Raw genomic sequence first — 18,723 nt, forward strand, 5'->3', positions numbered from 1 at the left:
GTGTCTAATCTGTGTTCATTCAAGCAGCTGAGCTATAACTGAAGAGCCACTTTATCCCTGAATCCAGTTTAAACCACTTTCAGAAACTCTGGGAGTGTATAATCCAGTCCAGTTTTGGGTTGCTCAGCACTAATTAGATCCGGTAAGCCCGGTGTTGCCGCCTGTAGGGTGTTAATGTTTTCTATCAAACTGTCCCACTCGAGAGAAATCCACAGAACGCTCACAAGATTTTGTATCATCATATTTTTAGATGTCGAGGTATTTTCGGTATTGATGTGGATATGGATTCAAGGTTTTCTGGCAAGCTTATTTGTCCCTGACACGTATTGCATTTTGTAGCGAATGCTGCGTCGACACTCCCCAAGTTTGCGTTCGTAGGCAGAAGTGCTGAGAACAGGCTTCTCGAGATATTGATGAGTCGGTAAGATGTGCAGCACAACCGGTCAGATCTATAGCCTGGGTTAAAACCACCGGCGTCTTAAGAATTGCGGCCAGTGTGTGCCGCCTCTCCGACGCACACGTCAAGACACTTAATCTGCCAGAGAGGCTGCCAGGAAAAAGTGGTGTACGTTTCCTCCACAATAGGGCACCTTTAAAAAGGACGTGCTGCCCGTCAGCGTTTCTCTACAGCACCATTCAATATCGTTATGAGTTTTGTTTGTTTTTTTACATCCCTTCAGACCACAGACACTACAATGGCTCGTTACAATGCACCGCACTGTTGGTGAATTAACACGAGGAGTTCCTGCTAATGAAAAGGATGTTCTATAATAAGTGATTTGTTTTTGTTTAACCCTCCCCCTTAAAAAAAAAAAAAAAAAACCTCTTCATGCATTCAACAAGACCCCTAGTTTGGAAAGTGTTTATGCTTATGTGCAGTAACCCTAAATAGTTCAGAAACTATAAGCACCCATTAAAGAGTGTGGGCTATGAGAGGTTGCTGCAGAGGATGGTGACAGGAAGGTTGAACGGAGTACAGCTAGAGCAGATTCGTACTTGGCGAAACAACTTCTTTATAGAAGCTGGTCACATTCATCGTACTCTTGGCTCCAGGCGTTTGTCTTAAATATAGTGCATGAGAGGGTGCCTGCCCTCTGCTGTATATTTAAACAGATTAAAAACTGCATGTTTGTAAGTAAGTGTTAATAGCAAGTATGACCATTGCTGTTTATAATTAATATCCTAAAACTGGAGTAAAAAAAAGCTTATTTATTCTTTTCCTTGGCTTTGTTTTCCTCTCAAAATCATACATGCTAATAATCCTTTCCGAACAAATGTGAATGCAAATGTTTAAATATCCGAGGTATCGTAGAGGGGTAACGACTCCGATCTCTGATCTAAAGATATGAAGCTACACATGTGGATGATGTTTTCAAATAAGATGAATAACGGGGATCTTTTTTATTTTTATTTTTGGTATGGAATCCCTTCTCTGTGTTTGTACAGTATATACAACAATTCCAATCTTCTCTGACCTTTTTTTGTAACATACCGTAAATTATTTTTTTGGACTATTTATTGTTAACAGTTGGGGGAAAAAAAAGTGTTTTGGTTGTTTAATATTCCAGAAAAAAGAGAAAATGTTGAACCTCCAGTTTTAAGAGTTTCTCTATTTGTAAAAGGTGTTTTTACCCTTGTGGTTATAAATACAGTTTTAAAAAAAAAGTTTTCCTGTTTTCTTTTACTCAAGTTCAGGTAAATTGCAGAAGATATTCTGGGAATGTTTTCTGCACAATTTGCAAGTACACCCGGGAGCTTTTGGCCGGGTGTAAGGAATGAGGCATTAGTGTTTTAACAGAGACGGTTTGCACTTGAAAGTACTGAAGTGAGATTCAATGTATAGTTAAATAGACACAGTAAGAGTGACTATTTTATTCAAAGAACAGCTAAAATGAAGATGCCAGAAAACACACTTAAAATGTAGTGAAATAAAGGGATATTTTTATTGAATACGATTTTAGTAAATAATCGTTCCCAGTAGTCCTGCTGAAGCCAGGGGACGCTCTGCGCTGGTGGGCCTGTGGAGCTGTCCTCAGGCAGGGGCACCCGCTGACATCCACCTTCATCTGGGGAGCTGATCTCTTGTGCCCCCCAGTGGAGAAGCTGACCACCATGGCCTGAAAGCGGTGGCAGAACTGGGCCTCCCCGAGCCTTCTCGACAGGAAAATTTAATTAATTTAGTTTGAAGAGCGTTTCAGCTCTGGGCAGAGTGCTGTCTTGATGGACACACTGTCCTCCACAGGACCGTTACTCGAAACAGCCGCCTGCAGGGTTACTGCATCACTTACTCCAAGAAAGGCAAGCGTGGCAACAAGCTGTTCTGGGAATCGATTCCCCACAGAAGCATCCTGAACAGGGTGCAGCCTCGTCCCTCTGCCGACTCCCCGTCCTCTGAGGAGTGCCATCGTCCATGGAGGAGCACAGAGGCCAGGGGGACGGGGGTGACTGTCAGATCACGAATCCACAGGGCCATCCTGGCACTGCAGCCCCGGAGGAGGCTCTGCTTCGTGTGGCCCTGTGACTCCACGGTCAATGCAGAGGGACAGTGTTGATCAGTGCTATCACAGGTGTGTCTGTCTCAGCGTCGTGTGTCGTCCTGTGGAGGAGAGACGGCTGGAGGGGGGCTGTACACCGAACACTGCCCTCATGCCTGACCTGAAACGGAGATACTGCAGCCTGGCCAGGGCAGCCCCCCAGCACGAGCGAGTGTGGAGGGGTACCTACAGGTCTACTACTCTGGCATAAACCCCAAGGACAGCTTCTCCACTGGGGGGTTGCAGGAGATTGTGTAGGAGAAGAACGTCACTGAGATTTAAGGGAATCAACAGCTTGACCTACTACGAAACTCTGACCACGATTATTCACCCGAACTCTGAAGTGAACAAACCACTTGAAAAAACACTGAACAATGTTGTACCTTCACTGTAACTCTGTATGTCAGTTACTGAATCAGCTTTTAACATTGGAAGATGTACTCTGTTAACACAGGCCACTGAAACCAACAAGTCAAGCACACAAAATGCTACTACAGGGTCTTTACCACCAGGCACTGCCCAGAGTCTAAATAAAGTTCATATTTGAACCAACCTACATACCGAAAACACTGAGCATTGACAGTGTTCAACATAAAAAATATATACAAGTAAATGTTATTTATCCCTTTCTTACTCATCATCTATGCAATGTCCATTCCCTGCAATCTCATATTATAAACTTTCGTACCAATTTACAAAATTGCACTATCAATATCACCCAAAAGACTCTAAATTGACTTACTTCATCTCATTTTCCCATTACCACAACTTATTCAGTAAAATGGTATTCAGTAAAATCTCAGTTTAAAACAAACTAAAAATGTATCCTTTTAAAGTATATTTGCTCTCTATTCTGTTAAACTGCTTTTATACAGTGTAGGCCCTATCATTTAACAACGATTCTAGTTATTATTAATATTTGCGTTTTACAATGCAGATCTTATTCTTTCTGTTTCTTTATTATTTTTCCGTTTCTTCTTGTTTCTGACCAGTTTTTGTAAACGCATCTCCTACAGTTTTTCAGCCATCAAGATGACACTTTGCACACTTTTTGTACTATATCTTAAATGTATGCTGTTGCTTTTGGTGCTGATTGGTGATCTAGATTCTCTTGGGGCCCCCAAGGACCCCAAAACATTTGACAGCTAATAACTACTGAAAGGTTACTTTTAGAGTTACACTTACAATTGAACAATAAGAAAACATAGATTGTTTCTAAATATATAATTAAGTCTGACCTTTGACCTTCTCAGTCAGATACTGTATGATGGTTACATTAGAATGTGTCTTCGGATATTGAACATCTCATTACTCCTTCCAGGATGCAATATGACTATGGAACATTGATAGGAACTCATGCTTGAAGTTTCCATAAATGCAGTCTGTTTTATGATCAGAGCAATGCATCATGGTATATCACCAATAGAAAACAATCTTTGACAGCTTATAATGCCTTGCAGGTAGCAGAAACATTGAAGGTCACTATAGAACACCCATAGGAAACCATATGGGCTCTATCCATGCATGTCCTTCAACTTCACCTCTGACCTCTCTATCAGAGTCAAATGTGATTTTCTTGCATTTCAGGCTTACAGTTTGAAAAGCCTTCACAGTCATCGTATATCATGTCATAAGGGGCCAAATGTGTTCTTGTGAAAAAATGTTAGATCTTTTACCCTTCCTTTAGGGTTCAAAGGTCAATTAAAAGCAGTTTGCCTTATAACTGCTTTCAGATGGAAGACAAAGTCATATAGATGGGTCCAGGGTCACGCTCCGGCCAAACCCTGTGTTCCTCCGGAAAGTGCTATCCTTGTTCCATGTGAGCAGGCCGTGAGAGTTGATGGCTTTTCATCCTCCTCCATACACTTCGGAGGAGGAGACTCAGCTGCACCTGCTATGCCCTGTATGGTCCATCAGGTGCTACATTGATCGCACTAAAGTCTGTCGCCGCTCGGACCCACTGTTTGTGTCCTATGCAGCGCGGACACAGGACCAGGTGCTTTCAAAGGAGAGCCACTCGCACTAGCTTGCAGACGCATTTACCATGGCCCACGAATCGACTGGCGCCCTGGTGCCTGAACACCTGGTGGCACACTCAACTCAAGGTGAAGTCTCATCTTGGGCCCTTTTTCAGGGTGCCCCCTTGGCAGACATTTGTCCGGATGTGAGCTGGGCTTGCCGCACACCTTTGTTTGGTTCTACAGGTTAGATGTGACAGGACCGCCCCCCACGATGGGGATTCCGGTGTTAGCTTCAGTTGAGTCACAGTAGCCAATGCAAGAGGCGCTGCTTTGAAAGCACGTGGCACGGTGTTCGCACTCCATTGGACAAAAGCAGTTAGTCCGAATGGCGACAGTCTCTATTGCAATCAATGTTGGCCCGCAAAGGGCATAGCAGGTGCAGCTAAGTCTCCTCCTCCGAAGTGTATGGAGGAGGATGAAAAGCCATCAACTCTCACGGCCTGCTCACATGGAACAAGGATAGCACTTTCCGGAGGAACACAGGGTTTGGCCAGAGTGTGACCCTGGACCTATCTCCAGAGAAACGCACACATGAAGATTGTACGTAGAGGGCATGAAGCTCGTTAGTGCTATTAGCAGATGTAATTATCACTTGGAAAGTGCATCAAGTTGCTATGCCGGTAGGGAACGGGCGCGAGGAGGATGTAGCCTGTGCGCACCCTTCAGGAACTGCAAAGCCAGAAAGTGTAGCCCAGCGTTCCGGGCTGGTCTCGGACGGAGTGCCATAGTGGGCAATGAGTGTATTCTTCTGAAGTGGAGAGGTCCACATCTGCCCTGCTGAAGCGGTTTCCACAGCAGCTGCCAGTTGGTGGAGGCGCCGCCTTGAGGCTGAGGGCCCAACGAGGTGGATTGCCTTGATGGAGCGGAGCCAAGGCTATGCTCCCAATAGCAACTGGCTGGCCAGGCAGCAAAGCCTAGAAGAGCGGAGACCTCCTTGCCTGTTGTTTGTCCAGACTAACACGTCTGTCCCATAGGACTTGCAGGAAATGTCGGAGTCCGAGGAACACCGTTCAGAGGCCCCATTGCCTATCCGAGAGATAGGGGCGGCAGCTGACCTGTTGGTGATTGCCATGCGCCATGGTGCGCGTGCCACAGATCACTCCCTGGCAGCCTTAGTGGCGGCACGCCATCAACTTTGGCTCTCCCAGACGAGGTGGGTCCAGGATGCGGACAAGGACAGCTTGATGGATGCGCCCATATCCCCCCGGTTTCACATTTGGCCACTCCATTGACACGATACTGAACCACTCTATCAAGCAGAGAAAACACCCACAGCAGCTGGCACAAGCTTACCCCCATGCCTTGGTACTGGCTCAGCCTTGTAGGCATGAGGCCTTTGCAGATGTGCTTTCACGTGCAAAAGATGTATCCATGCTGCGATCGAGCACGCCACATGGCTGTCACTGAGGCATGCTGGTGGGGGCTCCGGTGGTGGCGGAGCCCTCCCAATCTAACCCTCGGTGTACCCCTTGGGCCTATTATCTACTAAGTGGTTCTGACGACAGACGCCTCCAACGGGGTGCAGACGAAGAGTCCGAGGATGTTGGACGGTGCCTGCCAGGGCCCTCTATATCAATGCTCTGGAACTCTGAGCGGTGTTCCTCAGACTCCGACATTTCCTGTAAGTCCTTTGGGACAGACGCATGCTAGTCCGGACAGACAACACAGTGGTGGTTGCCTACATCAACAGGCAAGGAGGTCTCCGCTCGTCCAGGCTTTGCTGCCTGGCTAGCCAGATGGTATTGTGGGCACAACCTCGGATCCACTCCATCAAAGCAGTCCACCTCCCTCATTCTCAAGGCAGCACCTCCACCCACTGGTGATACAGCAGCTGTGGAAACCGCTTCAGCAGGGCAAACGTGGACCTCTCCGCTTCAGAAGCATACACTCATTGCCCAGTATGGCACTCCGTCCGAGACCAGCCTGGAACGCTGGGTTACACTTTCTGGCTTTGCAGTTCCTGAAGGGTGCACACAGGCTACATCCTCCTCGTGCCCGTTCCCTACCAGCATAGCAACTTGACACACTTTCCAAGGCCCCAATTGTGCTATCCTCGTTCCATGTGAGAAGGCTGTGAGAGTTGATGGCTTTTCATCCTCCTCCCCTCTCTTCGTCGGAGGAGACTTAACTGCACCTGCTTTGTCCTGATGGCCCGCACAGGGCATAGCAGGTGCAGCTAAGTCTCCTCCTCCGAAGTGTATGGAGGAGGATGAAAAGCCATCAACTCTCACGGCCTGCTCACATGGAACAAGGATAGCACTTTCCGGAGGAACACAGGGTTTGGCCGGAGCGTGACCCTGGACCTATCTCCAGAGAAACGCACACATGAAGATTGTACGTAGAGGGCATGAAGCTCGTTAGCGCGATTAGCAGATGTAATTGCCAAAAGAAACGCAGTCTTCAGCGACACTACCTTGAGGTCAGCTAATTGCAGTGGCTCAATTGGGGCCTTGGAAAGTGTGTCAAGTTGCTATGCTGGTAGGGAACGGGCACGAGGAGGATGTAGCCTGTGCGCACCCTTCAGGAACTGCAAAGCCAGAAAGTATAACCCAGCGTTCCAGGTTGGTCTCGGACGGAGTGCCATAGTGGGCAATGAGTGTATGCTTCTGAAGCGGAGAGGTCCACATCTGCCCTGCTGAAGTGGTTTCCACAGCTGCTGTATCACCAGTGGGTGGAAGTGTCGCCCTAAGGCTGAGGGCCTGAGTAGGTGGAGTGCCTTGATGGAGCGGAGCCAAGGCTGTGCCCCCAATAGCATCTGGCTGCGGAGACCTCCTTGTCTGGACTAGCATGTGTCTGTCCCATAGGACATGTTGGAATCCAAGGAACACCACTCAGAGTTACAGTGTTGGTGTGGAGGGCCCTGGTGGGCACCGTCCAACATCCTTGGACTCTTCGTCCGCCACAGACTGCACCCCGCTTGGAGGCGTCTCTCGTCAAAACCACTCGATGAACAATCGGTCCAAGATGCACACCGAGGTATAGATTGAGAGTGCCCTCCAGCAGGCCAGAGTGACTGTCACCTGGCATGCTCGAATTGCATCTACAAGGGCCTCATCCTGAGGAGGCTGAACGACAGGGTTTGCAACACAGCCATGAGGAAACCCAGCAGTCTCTGGCAAAGGGATACCCTGACACGGCCTCTCAAACGGAAGAGGGAGAGGCAAGAGTGTATAGAGGCAACCCTCTCTGGTGTCATGGCTGTCTGAGGAACTGTGCCTTCTGCGTCGGTGAGACGGCTCTTCCCTCGGTTGACCCGGAGGCCCAACTCAAGGACGCGGTCTAGGATCAAAGCCGTGTGGTTCTGAACCTGCTCCCTGGAATGAGAATTGAGGACATGGAGGCCCTGACATCGCAATGTGACCACTATGGCTGCCAGGGTACGCGTGGCGTGACAGTTTCACCTATCGGACAGGTGGCGGGACCTCTTGTGTGGCAGTCCGAGGGTAGTGGCCACCGGGCAAAGCGGGGCCAAAACACACTAGGACACGTGTCCAGAGAAGAGCGAAACAGGAGAGCGACATCACCAACAGTCACAGCCGTGGCCTGTAGTGCAGATGCAAGCCGGTGGAGCAGCCTCTCACGCAGGCGAGATCTCCAAGACAGAGCTGTGGCTACAGCCGGGCCTCGGAATTGCAGTCCCTTGTTCCTGCCCTTGCTAGCGGATAGTCTACTCACTACGTTTTTTAACAATGAAATAAGCAGAGACTATCAATACAGAACAAAATGAAAAAGGAGCCTGTAACTGAGGCGCAGCCGGAAAGCCGTAACAGAGAGAGAGAGTCAGCTGGTTCTCTAATGTTTAGGCGATGTAGGTGTGAATCTCTGCAATGCGCTTGCAGTTTCGATTCACCTCGTTGCTCTGGATCTGGGGACACAGGAACATGTTTGTTTTAGACCTTTCTGGCGCATAAATGAGGCAAAGGGGGGCACGTCTTCAAGCTTTGCGTACAGCACTGCAGTCTTGTCTTGGGGTTCTAGTTATCTGCAACTGGAAAACAACTGACTTCCTTTTTATCCTTGTCTCTTCTCAGACACTAAATCTGCACAGCAGAAAATATCTGGTCAAGTGTCTCTGCAGAGCTCGGTTGTCTATTCTCAGAGGAGATCATGTTTGCATTGTGTTGCTGGACAACACAAAAGCTCCCACAATAAAGGCCCCAGGCCAGCCTGATCTCCGTTAGCCCTTTTCCACCTGCATATCTGAGCCGCGCCAGAACCAGGCTGGAGCGGCGCGGCTCGTTACCCACTGGCAATTTTGTCGAGCCGAACCAGGCCGTGAATTTTCGGCCCATCTCCTTAACTAGTGCTGGCCCGGGGCCGAGCCAGGCCGGGGGAGGAGTTAACTGAACCCGTGTAAAACTAAAATAAAATACCTGTATTTTATTTGACAACGTCTAAAGTGAGAGACACTATGTATCACGTAACGTACCTTCATGTGCTTCAAACATAACCATACTTGTCAAAGTTTGTAATGTTACCAATAAAAGATGCAGACATATTAAGTAACATTAACAATATAATATTCACATTAAGCCCTGCATACAAGCCATGTTTAGGGTGGCCTATTGCACTTACAAGATTATTATTATTATTGTTATTATCCAACCATCAATATCAACTTCACATTATGCCCAATAATTAAACATTAAAGTGCGTTCAACCTTAAGCACAACACACACTTGGCTACACAAGCATATGTCAGTCAATTAACTGGTGAATTTTGGCAATTAAGCAATTTCTACATTAAGCGTAGACTCTCCTGTTAAAAGCTAATGTTTATTTTCACAATGTTAAATATAGATCGATATATTTATACATAATTATTATATAATTTGATGGTTTCAGTACATGCTGGAATACTACATATTATCGGGGTTTGGTGACTACCTAATCGATCCTATAGCCTAACAAATATACATTAAATAAAATCGTTATGGTCTTTCATATGTTGTTTTTGTCGGATTTGAGAATATATTTTAATGTATGTTTTAGCAGCTTCACTATTACAGTTTGGTAGCCAGGCCAGTTGGTTTTGACATCCATTTAGTTAAAAAAAAAATAACCCGAGTTACAGTGAGGGAAAAAAGTATTTGATCCTCTGCTGATTTTGTACGTTTGCTCACTGACAAAGAAATGATCAGTCTATAATTTTAATGGTAGGTGTATTTTAACAGTGAGAGCCAGAATAACAACAAAACAATCCAGAAAAACGCATTTCAAGAAAGTTATAAATTGATTTGCATGTTAATGAGGGAAATAAGTATTTGACCCCTTCGACTTAGTACTTGGTGGCAAAACCCTTGTTGGCAATCACAGAGGTCAGACGTTTCTTGTAGTTGGCCACCAGGTTTGCACACATCTCAGGAGGGATTTTGTCCCACTCCTCTTTGCAGATCCTCTCCAAGTCATTAAGGTTTTGAGGCTGACGTTTGACAACTCGAACCTTCAGCTCCCTCCACAGATTTCCTATGGGATTAAGGTCTGGAGACTGGCTAGGCCACTCCAGGACCTTAATGTGCTTCTTCTTGAGCCACTCCTTTGTTGCCTTGGCTGTGTGTTTTGGGTCATTGTCATGCTGGAATACCCATCCATGACCCATTTTCAATGCCCTGGCTGAGGGAAGGAGGTTCTCACCCAAGATTTGACGGTACATGGCCCCGTCCATCGTCCCTTTGATGCGGTGCAGTTGCCCTGTCCCCTTAGCAGAAAAACACTTTCACCCAGTTCTCCTCTGAATCATTCACATGTTCATTGGCAAACTTCAGACGGGCCTGTACATGTGCTTTCTTGAGCAGGGGGACCTTGCGGGCGCTGCAGGATTTCAGTCCTTCACGGCGTAGTGTGTTACCAATTGTTTTCTTGGTGACTATGGTCCCAGCTGTCTTGAGATCATTAACAAGATCCTCCCGTGTAGTTCTGGGCTGATTCCTCACCGTTCTCATGATCATTGAAACTCCATGAGGTGAGATCTTGCATGGAGCCCCAGACCGAGGGAGACTGACAGTTATTTTGTGTTTCTTCCATCTGCGAATAATCGCACCAACTGTTGTCATCCTTCTCACCAAGCTGCTTGGCGATGGTCTTGTAGCCCATTCCAGCTTGTGTAGGTCTACAATCTTGTCCCTGACATCCTTGGACAGCTCTTTGGTCTTGGCCATGGTGGAGAGTTTGGAATCTGATTGATTGATTGCTTCTGTGGACAGGTGTCTTTTATACAGGTAACGAGCTGAGATTAGGAGCAGTCCCTTTAAGAGAGTGCTCCTAATCTCAGCTCGTTACCTGTATAAAAGACACCTTGGAGCCAGAAATCTTGCTGATTGATAGGGGATCAAATACTTATTTCCCTCATTAACATGCAAATCAATTTATAACTTTTTTGAAATGCGTTTTCCTGGATTTTTTTGTTGTTATTCTGTCGCTCACTGTTAAAATACACCTACCATTAAAATTATAGACTGATCATTTCTTTGTCAGTGGGCAAACGTACAAAATCAGCAGGGGATCAAATACTTTTTTCCCTCACTGTATCTGAAAAACCCGACTATCTTTCAGCGTCAGGCACGCAACTCTCGATCTCCACAGCGTGTGACGTCATTTACCTCGGCTCGGGTACTGCAGTAGATACACGCCAGACCCGTGCCAGGCCAGCTCGGCTTGTGCGCCAGTGGAAAAGGGGCATGTGACTGGGAGCCTGTTAGCTCCTGGCTTTGCACGGGGCCCTGACTCAGGGCAGCCTCAGGCCATTTATCCCATTGTGATTCTCTGTTCTCGGTTTGCCATTTATTGACCAATGACCCCTCTTGAAGGTCACACGTGAATCTACAATATTGTTCTGTATGCATGGCTTTACCTTCTCCATCATTGTAGAGCTCCATGTTGTGATCCTGGTCACTAGTTCATCTTCCCGTTGGTCGATCTTCAGCAGGTGTGTGTCATGGGATGCACTGACTGCGCTGATGACGGTGTCTTTATCCACCAGCAGCTGTGGTGGAAAGCAGAGGACAATCGTATGATCAGCTAAATTAATAACAATAAAGACCTTGATCACGGTTTTCTTGATAGGGCATATCAATGACGTGTCAATCAACAGCTTCTCTAAGTCATCAGCTTTGTTCAGGACTGGAAAGAGACGCCAAGTCTGATACAGAGGATAGGATGCATCTATCAGAAACGACACTGCAACAGTGAAATGAGGGACAGAATAAGCTAAGCCTGTTTAAGTTGTATTGGAGTATGTTTGACTCTAGTCTTTTAGGGCTGCAGGTTGCTTTTTAATCCCCTAAAACTTCAATTTCCAATTCTTATGCAAGCCCTTGAGTAATGACAATTTCATTGAGGCTGATAGAGGGCACGGGAGGAGCAGTGCAAGGCAGGCTGATAAGATGGGGGCAGGAGTGGCGATGCCAGGGGTGGACGACGGGTCACAGGGGAGCCCGGGTACTGACCATAAGGGTATCGTCAGGCATGTCCTCCAGCAGTTCATGTTTGGCCACCTTCGCCAGGGTTCCCAAGGCGATCTCCAGCAGCTTCTCGTGGTGGTGGTTCTCCAGGTCTCGGCACTGGGCGAATGTGAACTACCAATAAGGAAGAGTGGACACAAGAAGGACTGCGGACCTAGAAAGCCCCAACACCACCACCACCGTCAACCACATTCACCAAAAGCAGTCAAATTCAGGACCGGCCAGTCAGTCTCGGTGCAGGTCTTTAGGAAGCAACCAAACAATGAATGGGCTGTTTTTGCCGAGATCCTGCATGTAAAAGGATGTGAAACACTTTTCCATTAACTCCACACTGCACATTTCCCCAGCCCAGCCCTTCCCTGAAGAAACAGATGCGAGAAAGGATATATGTCCTGCACGGTCTCAGTGAACCCGGACACCATGTCAGAGATGTTCCGTTCAAAGTCCTTGGTGATGTCCTGAAACACAAACACAGAGCAGTGAGTGAGTCGGTGAGGTTTGTGTCTATAGCCAGAAATGGAACACAGCTGTACTGCAAGTATCTCTACATCCCATTACAGTCACCATGAAATACACCCCATCATTTCTGGCCCGTCCTCCCTAGCGCCCAATCGTATCTGTACTGAACCAGCTGTCTGTTCGTGCACCTCCCCCCTCACCTCCAGTTGGTTGACCAGCTGAAGCTCCAGGGTCATGAGGCTGTCGTGCAGCTCCTCCACGCACTTTGCCGGCCGCACCTCCAGCAGCTTTGGATCGGTCATCTGGTGCAGCTTGCTGAACATCTGGGCAACACCAGAGGGGAAACGTCACAGCAAGGGGTACACAGGGGGTACACACAAGTCTTGGCAGGTTTTAGAGGCCACCCTTTAAACCAGTGGTGCCCAAACAATGTCCTGCAGAGCTCCTATCCAGAAAGTGTTGTCAGTCACCCTAAATCGCTCATTCAACAGAGTGGGACTACATGGAAGTTATTGATCAATTAACCAATTAACTTATTTAATTAAGGGAATTCTGGTCGGAGGGCTGAAAAGGGTAGTTAATTTCCTTCATTCCAAATCTCTACATAATGCATCTGTGAAATGTAATTTCATTTCAGTGAAATGGTTCCATGTTAAGAAATTGAGAATTAAAGGTGACATAAAACCTGCTGCTATTGTACCCTTGAGCGAGGCACTGTACTAAGATTGCTCCAGTACACCCCCAGCTGTATGAATGTGTAATTGTATGTAAAACAAATGTCATATATTGTAACAATTGTAAGTCACCCTGGATAAGGGTGTCTGCTGATAAATGTAATACTAAATAGCTGGGCAGTGTGGGCACACAAATAGCAGGTGACACTATATGATTCAGAAGTTTATTTTATTGCTCTGGGTTGTCTGGGTTCGATAACTAGTGATTCCACAGAAGAGGAGGTGCTCCAATCCAAACTGAGGGGTTCTGTTAAAGTGTGTGTGTTCCTGCCCTCCACAGTCTCTCCCCCCTCACACACCTCTCGCCTCTCCTTCTCGAAAGCATTCAGTCTCTGCGCTGCCCTCTCCTGGTTGTCGCTCACGGCCTCGCTCACGCAGTCGAAGAAGGTGCTGGCCTCGGCCTCCCTCCTCTCGTGCTGCTCCAGCCCCAACGTGAACACCTGCCGACACAGTGCTACAAACTGGCTGCTGTAGGTGAGCCGTGGTTAAGGAGAGTCACTGAACCTTGAATCGTACTTAATCAGAATGAAAGGTGCTCCTTGTTCTGCTGAATTGTAACCCATTTCTGTGTGTTTGTGTTTGTACTGCAGTTACAAACTACAAGGAACATATTTCTGACAGGCTAAGCTACACTTGGAAAAACCCTCCAAAATATTCATTACTTTTGCAAGTACTGAGTGGATTTTCCTTTTTTAATTTGACACGAGATCAATACAATACTTTGCCTAAATATTTGCATCATTAATGCAGTCGCACCAAGACAATCAATCGTGTCCAAGGCAAACACACACAGCTCATGTAAACAGTAGGCCTTCACCACACAAGGCACACAAAACGTCTCCTTACACCATTTTACAATTTGGCCTATGGCTTATTCCTGAGATTCCAGTGGTATCTTATGAATACACCAGTGGTGCAGCTATGGTCGGCGTGCTTTCACTAACCGTGTAACCGTGTTTAATTGCCTGTAAGGCCTTAGTGTGTTTTTGTTTTGGGGCCTGACTGCACTGTGTATGGGAAGGGGAAATGTATGGAAGGATATGATTCCAGTAGCTGGGCCACTCCAGGTAGGTTGGCCAGCTTGGCGGCCTCTGTGTCTTCATCATACATGCTGTCAAATAGGGACCGATCATTCAGGAACTCCACATATGCGGCCTGTTACAGAAAGAACCACAGCAACCATCAGACAGTGTTATCAGCAGCAGCAGTAGAAGTCACAATAGTGTTACTATTATGCTGTGATCAAGGCCTCCAGTTGACTTGTTTTGGTTCAGCTGAGTAACGGCTGTAATATTGATATTTGAGTTCTTGCATCTGAGGATACCTTGTGCAGCTGCAGCTCCTCCTGCCTCTGCTGCTCCTGGGCCTCAATGAGTTTCAGCTCCGCGATGGGGAACAGGTACTGGACCCTGGCCAACTCACGCTGCAACGATCACATGGCATCACATCACTGTGCACTCGCGGCACCCACAATGCCGACTTACAATTGTTACAACATATCACATTATTTTTACATTTATACCCATTATACCCTCCTGTGCGGGTGACTCACTGTGTCGCCGTCCACAGCCCTGAAGTCCAGGTAGACGAGCTCAGGCAGGTGGGCTGCGATGAAGGTGTTGTAGTTCACGTCCTTGTCGATGGGGTTGCCAGCCAGGCTCAGAGAATGCAGCCTTTTCAACCTGCGCAGGTACACTACCTGCAGGACACAGTACGCCGTTATGCAAGAGGAACTAGTCCCCAACAGGACTAATCACATACCGTTCGCCCTATAACACCGCACGTAGTACCAGTCGAGGGTGACACGCTACGTTATTATTATTATTATTATTATTATTATTATTATTATTATTATTAAAGAGCGTACAAACTGTGTAATATCAATACCTATTATGATTATAAATCAATTGTACATGAACAAACATCAATATACCAAATGTTTGTGAAAATAAAATTACTACTAAAGGTGTTGGTACAGATCCGCATTGCGATCAAATGTGTCCAATTTCGTTGACTTCGCTGTATTTAATCTTGAAAGAACAAACATATATTATAAATCCGGACACAAAAACAAAATATGAAAAAAATAAAAGTATTTAAGACTTTTGTAAGACACTTCCATGACATGGAGTCGTGTGTTTGTCTATGTTACATATTGCTAGTTGTTTTAGCCCAAATAGTGCGGATCTGTGCAGTGATTGCAGGGAGCCCGGGCACTCAATGCGCGGGATTATATTGATTTGGGATTTTGTAGTTTGTTTTAAACCGAGTTATAAACGTTTTACGATGTAGATGGTTCAGATTAAGTTATTTTGCATACAAATAAATGTACTAATTGCAAACCACAATAACTAATCCACCCGCTTCATGTTGCAAATCGTCATTCTGCAATACATTCGTATAATACACTATGCCTAGTCTTGATTTTGGAAACACCTACCCGTTCTTCTCCCAGCTCACATCTCTTCAGCTGTAGATTTACAATGACTGGATCGCCGGCCGCGTTCGCGAATCCCACAGTGCTGAGCCTCTGTGACGTCACGCGTCTGTAGACGCATCTCGTCATACATTCTTTCATCCCAATTGTTATTATTATTTGTGTCATTTAGCAGACACTCTGATCCAGGGCGACTTACATTTGTTCCCATTTATACAGCTGGGTATTTTACTGGAGCAATCTAAGTGAAGTACCTTGCTCAAGGGTACAACAGCGCTGCCCCTTCCAGTTATGAGTCCAGAGCCCTAACCACTACTCCACAGTGCTGCCTATGAGACTGTGCGCACGTCTTGTATGTCTGAAATGGTTGCTATTACTTTTGGTGCTGATCGGCGGTCCAGATTCTCTTGGGGCCCCCAAGGACCACAACACTTTAAACAGCTGATGACTAGTGATAGGTTACTCCTTTCAGGATGCTTTTACAGGCAATATTACTATGGGACGTAGATTGAACTCATGTATGAAGTTTTCAAATATGCCATCGGTTTTCCCATCAGAGCAATGCATCATGGGATAACACCAAAATAAGAGAACAATCTCTGACAGCTTATAACACCTTGCAGGCAGCAGAAATATTGACAGTCACTACAGAACACATATAGGAAACCATATGGGTTATAAGCATGACCTTGATCATGACCTCTGACCTCTGTTTCCAGATTAAATTAGATTTGTTATGCATTTTAGGGTTACATATTACAAATGGCATCACAGTCATCATATACCATGTGATACGGGCCCAAATGTGTTCTTGAGAAAAAATCTTTTAAGTTTGACCTTTACTGTAGGGTTCAAAGGTCAATCATATGATATCAAACATGTTGATTAAATATTGTTTTCTTAAAAGTTATTTGAACTGGATTCTTCCAAAAAGCTTAGTTGAAACTATATGCAGAAAGCAGAGTATTTTATTCAAAGAACAGTTGAAATTAAGATGCAAAACACACTTAAAATGTAGTGAAATAAAGGGATATTTTTAATTGAAGACGAATTTAGTAAATAATCGTTCCCAGTAGTCCCCTTACAGAAATTAAAAGTTTGCTGCAAATTAACAGTGAATTTAGTCAAACTAAATCATTTACCAGAAGTGTTTGCCACTAGTGGCTCACTTTTAACAAACTTCTGGCAAATATTTAATTGAACTTCTGGGAAACAGCACAGCTTTTTTATTTTATGAGAAAATTAAATTAAACATTTGTGTACTATCCCTGTAACAATGGTAATGATTGTATGTTGTAAGTTGCCCTGGATAGGTGCGTCTGCCAAGAAATAAAAATAATAATAATAATAATTTTGACTAGGCCTGGATATTAGAGTGGATATTATTATTGTAGTATGGTTTGCCGTTTACAACAAGATCAATATGAATGAACCTTTTTTGTTTGTTTATATACACCGAGCAGAACAAAAATCATTGCTCTATGAACTCTAAAAAATATATATAGTGTACGAATTAAAAACAACAAGCTTGGTGATAGACATGTTGCTCATTCCTGGGAGCGGAAAACAATTTGTGGACAAACAAAGGAAATTAACAGATTTCACAATACTCCAATTCACACACACTCGCACACGCACATTGATTTACAAGCAGGTCTCACAAATGAAATGCTTTGGACGTGGCAGGGTTTGTTGAAAGGCAGCTCCATGGTACCACTCCCTGCATTGGCAACAAAGAGCCATGCCCTCTCTCATTTGATTGGTTCATTTACTTTGAAAACTAATCAAACCTTATCTACAACAAACAAATGCACAGTACTTCATAACTGACTTCATAAAACCTATTGCTTTAATAATAATATGCAATAAAATAGAAATTACGTATTGAATGTCAATTACTGTCAAGAAATGGATTAACAATATAATTTCATGAAGTATGCAGAGCAAATAAAAAGAGTTCATCAGTCAATTGTCATAATGCTGTCTTTATTGCTGTTAATTGCTCATTAATATTCTTTATTATTTATATTTCTATGCAGACACTTTATTAAGGGTGACTTACAATTATTTCAAGATATCACATTATCACCCCCCCTAGGGTTGCCACCTTCAATGTGGAAAAATAAGGGACACCTTGCCAGTGGCCCCGTGCCCGGGGGACACGAATCAAGCGGGGGTCTGGGGGTCCTCCAACATGAGATTTTGAGTGTCAGACACTTCATTTCCTGCATTCTGGTGAATTTTTATGCACCAATTTGTGCTTTTTATGCATCAATTTCAAAGTCCTCTGTTTCTCCCAACATGAATGTAAAGGAAATAAAGAGTCAATAAGAGTAAAGCACTTTCAATTATATGAAGGATTAAAACCTCAGATCATAGACATGGGCAAAATGCTTGGTCTGTCAAAATAAACTATTTGGTATATTTGGAAGAAGCAAGAACCCATTGATAAACTTGGAAATAGCAAATGACCTGGTAGAGCACAGAGACCACTATGGTGGATGATTGAACAATACATTTATTTGGGAAAATAAATTCCTTTTTTTTTTTTTTACTGTCAAACGGATCAGAACAACTCTCCTGGATGTAGGCACTGAAATAAAGATCAACCTATTCCAGCGTGAGTGAAATGTGGAGGAACAAAATAATTACTACTTTATTGAGGTTATGTGAACTTTGTGAATTCTCTCTCTACCCAAGACCCCCCCACCCTCTCTACTTTTTCTTCCACGTGTACTTTTAGTTGCTCCTGCTGCCTGAAGCGATGCCCTGTCCTTCAGGAGTCCGGGGTATCTTGGACTGAGTGACTCCACTCTGCCCTCTGCTGCTCGGACGTGGTGTCCCCTGCTGAATGGTGCTTCAGGTCGGACAGACCAGCAGGGCGACAGAAAATGCTCCGTGGTACTCGTGTCCACTGACAGGATAGACCCACTCGTTTTTTAAATATATTTTTTTTAACTACACGCCTGAGTCTCAGTACCCAGGGCAGCGATGCGGTGAGTGACAGGGACAGACAGTCGCCTCTCAGTCTGATTCAATACTCTCCGCATTGTGTCGTGAAACTCTTGGTTGTATTAT

General features: G+C 45.3%; 1 protein-coding gene across 1 annotated transcript; it reads right to left on the minus strand.

Moving 5' to 3' along the window:
- Window positions 1–8,354: 8,354 nt before the first annotated feature.
- Window positions 8,355–15,789, minus strand: LOC136713014 (dynein regulatory complex subunit 3). Its single transcript, XM_066689907.1, has 10 exons — window positions 15,645–15,789; window positions 14,761–14,903; window positions 14,533–14,631; window positions 14,251–14,363; window positions 13,508–13,682; window positions 12,675–12,797; window positions 12,401–12,473; window positions 12,001–12,122; window positions 11,406–11,537; window positions 8,355–8,420 (listed from the first exon to the last, which is right to left on the minus strand). The coding sequence occupies exons 1-10, from the start codon at window positions 15,784–15,786 to the stop codon at window positions 8,355–8,357; spliced, it is 1,188 nt and encodes a 395-aa protein (XP_066546004.1). The 5' UTR covers window positions 15,787–15,789.
- Window positions 15,790–18,723: the final 2,934 nt, after the last annotated feature.

The sequence above is a fragment of the Amia ocellicauda genome, chromosome 17 (genome assembly GCF_036373705.1).
Source record: "Amia ocellicauda isolate fAmiCal2 chromosome 17, fAmiCal2.hap1, whole genome shotgun sequence".
NCBI classification, from domain to species: domain Eukaryota; kingdom Metazoa; phylum Chordata; class Actinopteri; order Amiiformes; family Amiidae; genus Amia; species Amia ocellicauda.

Coding starts and splice junctions, on each gene's coding strand:
- LOC136713014 (XM_066689907.1), bottom strand. CDS start 15,786: ATGAAAGAATGTATGACGAGATGCGTCTACAGACGCGTGACGTCACAG. Junction 12,474..12,674: donor AGCTGGTCAACCAACTGGAG/GTGAGGGGGGAG, acceptor TTTGTGTTTCAG/GACATCACCAAGGACTTTGA. Junction 8,421..11,405: donor GCTCTACAATGATGGAGAAG/GTAAAGCCATGC, acceptor CTGTGTCCCCAG/ATCCAGAGCAACGAGGTGAA.